The 4,723-nt window shown below is 37.0% G+C and overlaps 1 protein-coding gene across 1 annotated transcript in view; it reads left to right on the top strand.

The window, feature by feature from the left end:
- Positions 1–1,388: 1,388 nt before the first annotated feature.
- The window catches only part of EPYC (epiphycan), a 39,842-nt gene continuing 36,507 nt past the window's right edge, over positions 1,389–4,723 (top strand). The window contains exon 1 of the mRNA XM_010832068.1: positions 1,389–1,553. Coding sequence (XP_010830370.1) covers positions 1,389–1,553 — 165 coding nt within the window. The remainder of the gene's footprint in view (positions 1,554–4,723) is intronic.

Raw genomic sequence — 4,723 nt, 5'->3', positions numbered from 1 at the left:
GGTCTGCCAGTGCATTCAAGTTTAAAGGTAATATTTACCATGAATTCCTTTTTATATGTCTGTGTAGGTACAAAACCACACGTACTGTTCATAAGTAAATCCAAGAAATGTATCTGAAATACAAAACCTTTAAAATTAGACATGCTTGATAAAAAGTTTTACAAATATTTTGTTCCTCAACAAATGATCACAAGGTAACACTTTTGATAGGCTTAATTTAAACATTTAAAATTATGCTAAGAGATTTTTTTCTAAACTACACTGTATTCAAAGAAGTATACACAGAATTAAAATAATTAAAATGATAAGATATTGACTCATTCTCCCAAATGCGTGATGCTACCATGGAAAATAAAAATTACATTAATTAAAGAATTACAAAACATTGCTCTAATCTTACGTGTGTGCAAATGCTCCTCTAAGGAAATCTTGCTAAACAGTGACTTTTAAACATGTATTCCCATTGATTCTGAATCTAAACTTTAAATAGCCATTAAGAATTGAAATAAAACACCAAGGACTAAAGGAAAAGTGGTTTTTCTTATCGCCTCCATTTAGTTAAGAACAAATTTTGAAAATATTGCCATGAAATATTAATTTTATGTATGTACATATTAAATTATGTGTGTATTAATGACACCCAGAGGCAACAAAGAAGGAAAAAAAAAGTCTTCATTATTTTGTCTGGAAAAAGCCTTGGGCTTAAACGAACAAGAAACAGACTTAGTTGTATTACTGGCCAGCTCTGTCTTGGTTTCCTCATTTTTAAAATGGTATGACAGTTATAGTAATTATCATCATTATCAGCTCTGCATCCCAGAGCTGATGAAATAACTTCATGCTTAGTAAGTGGTGAAACTTAGATAATGTGAAGGCTTTTGTGAATAAAGTGAAAGTCGCTCAGTCGTGTCCAACTGTTTGTGAATCCCATGGACCGTATAGTCCATGCATTCTCCAGGCCAGAATGCTGGAATGGGTAGCTGTTCCCTTCTCCAGGTGATCTTCCCAACCCAGGGATCGAAGCCAGGTCTCCGGCATTGCAGGTGGATTCTTTACCATCTGAGCCACCTAAGTTTATCACAGTCTTTCTGCATCTCTTTTTCTCCATGTTTCTTTGTAAAATAAAATCAGTTTATTGTAATTACAGTATCTACTGCAAAAATGTGGGTAGGTTTGTGAATTAATTTGAATACCTGGCAGCAGTAGTCCTCAGAGTCCACACAGTTACCCATGTTTCGTTATAAATTATCCATTGAAAGAAAACTACCGGCTTGAGTTTCTCAGTATTGACAGTGATGTATCATTCCTATTTAGTGCAAACTATTCATAAGTTGTTAGCAATTAAATATTTACGTGTTCCAATGTTTTATGATTAGGAAATTTGAAAAATGAAAGCATTAGCAAGACTCATTGTGGGACTTCTCATCTTGGATGCTGCTGTGACTGCCCCAACTCTAGAATCCATCAACTACGACTCAGAGACATACGATGCCACCTTAGAAGACCTGGATCATCTGTACAACTATGAGAACATTCCAATGGGGCGAGCTGAGGTAACGGATTCCTCCAACTCTTGAGATTTTTTAAGCATCATATAAGGGATTATTGGGGTTTCTTCTCTTCAAATAGATTTTTGTTTACTTAGAAGTAGAGATGGTCCTGGCTTCCCAGGTGACTCAGTGGTAAAGAACGGCCTGCCAATGCAGGAGATGCAGGAGACACGGATTTGGTGCCTGGTTCCAGAAGATCCCCTGGAGGAGGAAATGGCAACCCACTCCAGTATCCTTGCCTGGAAAATCCCACGGACAGAGGAGCCTGGTAGGCTGCAGTTCATGCGGTTGCAAAGAGTTAGACACAACTGAGCGACTTAGAACATACACTGAAATGTTCCGACTTGATAATTTCATATTAACATTTTCTCCAGAACATGTTCAGTGTGATGGAGGTTAACATTGGAAGACTCTTTTCTTTTTTACTCTTCATTTCATTTTCTTTACATCTCCTCATAAAGTTGAAAAATAAGAGTTTCTATGAAGTTAGAACAGAGAAAGAGGCAATCAGTGAGAGAAAGGTGAATTCAAATAGTACACCTATAATGATAAAGAAGTTTGGGAAGTCTGAAGTGAAGAAAAAAGATGTGAGAGATTAAAATGTAATAGAAGAAAACTAAAAGAATGCAAAAAAGGGACAATGGTTTGAAACTTTACTGTTTTCCAAGTGAAAATATGCTTCCCTAAATGATCACTCACAGCAGTAATGTAGGCATTGGCAAGGTTACAGACCATTACCTAAATCTAATATGACATGTTCCTAATTAAATGGTAGGCTTTTTATGTAACTAAAGGATACAGACTAATTTTTCTGAATCAGAAAACAAGCAGACCTTGAAATGTTGGAGTGTAATGAACACACAACATTGACAAAAACTAATTAAGTACAAATAAACCGAAAGGGAAATTACATCACCTTTACAGAATCAGAACATATTTGGGGCAGTCATTCAAGTACAAATCTCCTTAGAATAACTTTTGATAAATAGGGACATGAAATATTTAAATAAAAGCATGTATTCAAATTGTATGAGACTTAGATACATCCTTTTTAAGATAGTAAATGTTCTCATCTTTCTTTTTATTGCCTTATTAAATAGTTAGATTTTCACTGTACAATATTTTTATATCTTCTCCCCCTACCCTATTCTTTTACTGTCTTTCTCTCATTTGCCCTCTGTCTCTTTATCTTTCTCTTCTTTTTTTAGTGAAATTTCAGGCTTGATAGCAGGAGACTTCTTCTGAACATTTGGTTATGATTTTTTAAATCTTTATTAATATTCACTGTTGATTCATTTCACTGTGTGCCTTCTATTACATGAAGGGGGCCTTCTGTGGAGAATTTATAGTTATTAATATCTATCTTGCTATAAATATGATGTCTATATCTCTGTTGCATCAGTGCAGAGCATTAGAAGAAAGTTTGCAGCACTTAACTCATCTGCCCTTCTCCTTTTTCCATATTGCATAAAATTTTTTTTAAAACCACAGTGCGTGTTTGTGTTGTTATCTACTAAAATAAAGATTTTAAACTTATTTGTCATTCTTCCAAAAGATATTTCATAGGATTGGTGAGTACCATAAGTGAATTCTCTATTTTAAGTAGAGCTGAGGAATTTGGATTCAAGGGGCTATTATTCACTTCAGAAGAACAGATGCACAGTACAGAAAACACCTTTTGAGACTAAGCCTTCCTCGTGGCTCAGAAGATAAAAAAATCTGCCTGCAATGCAGGATACCTGGGTTCGATCTCTGGGTTGAGATGATCCCCTGGAGAAAGAAATGGTTACCCACTTTAGTATTGCTGCTTGGAGAATTCCGTGGACAGAGAAACCTGGTGGGCTACAGTCCATGGGGTCGCGGAAGTGAGTAACACTTTCACGTTTTTTAATGCCCTGGGAAAACTGTGAAGGAAGTGAACTTTATCTGCAGACTGCTTTTAAGTTATTCCTCACTGTCAGGATTTTTTGTTGTTGTTGCCCAAGAGGCCCTACACATTCTCATGAAAGTCTAAAATTCTTCCTGCTATCAAGAAAATTAAGCTAATCAATATATCCATATAGAGATGATTTAGTAGACAACTTTTCCTCAGTGTTTGTTTATTCTAGAATAAGAACCTTTCTGTAAGGTACTGAATAGGTGGCATTATATCCTTACATTCTCTAGTCCTTACTTCAGGCAAACATTTCTAATTTTCATAATGGCCTATGCAAGCTCAGAAACCTAAACAGCAGCGGGTTCCAGAGAGTCACGGACAACACCTCGTAGTTAAATAAAATATACCAATCATCACTGATTTAATAACCCTTTGTGGCGAAGTCATCATCAGAAAACTGGTTTTAGGTAGGTGACAGATATAGACACAGGTATAGATAGAAATATAGATATAAATGTGCTATCAGTTCAGTTCAGTTGCTCAGTCATGTCTGACTCTTTGCAAACCCATGGACTTCCCTGGGTCCATGGAAACACCAGGCTTCCCTGTCCATCACCAACTCCCAGAGCTTACTCAAATTCATGTCCATCACATTGGTGATGCCTTCCAACCATCTCTTCCTTTGTTGTCCCCTTCTCTTCCCGCCTTCAATCTTTCCCAGCATGAGGCTCTTTTCCAGTGGGTCAGTTCTTCGCGTCAGGTGGCCAAAGCTTGGAGTTTCAGCTTCAGCATCAGTCGTTCCAATGAATATTCAGGACTGATCTCCTTTAGGATGGACTGGTTGGATCTCCTTGCAGTCCAAGAGACTCTCAAGAGTCTTCTCCAACATCACAGTTCAAAAGCATCAGTTCCTTGGCACTCAGTTTTCTTTATAGTCCAACTCTCACATCCATACATGACTTCTGGAAAAACCATAGCTATGATTAGACAGACCTTTGTTGGCAACGTAATGTCTCTGCTTTTTAATATGCTGTCTAGGTTGGTCATAGCTTTTCTTCCAAGGAGCAAGTGTCTTTTAATTTCATGGCTGCAGTCACCATCTGAAGTGATTTTAGAGTCCCCCCAAAATAAACGTCTGTCACTGTTTCCATTGTTCCCAATCTATTTGCCATGAAGTGATGGGACTGGATGCCATGATCTTAGTTTTCTGAATGTTGAGTTTTAAGCCAATTTTTTCACTCTCCTCTTTCACTTTCATCAGGAGGCTCTTTAGTTCTTCTTTGTTTTCTGCCATAAG

The sequence above is a fragment of the Bison bison genome, unplaced genomic scaffold (assembly GCF_000754665.1).
Source record: "Bison bison bison isolate TAMUID 2011002044 unplaced genomic scaffold, Bison_UMD1.0 scf7180017864535, whole genome shotgun sequence".
NCBI lineage: Eukaryota > Metazoa > Chordata > Mammalia > Artiodactyla > Bovidae > Bison > Bison bison.
Note: the sequence above shows the minus strand (reverse complement) of the source record. Positions and strands in the feature narration are given on the sequence as shown.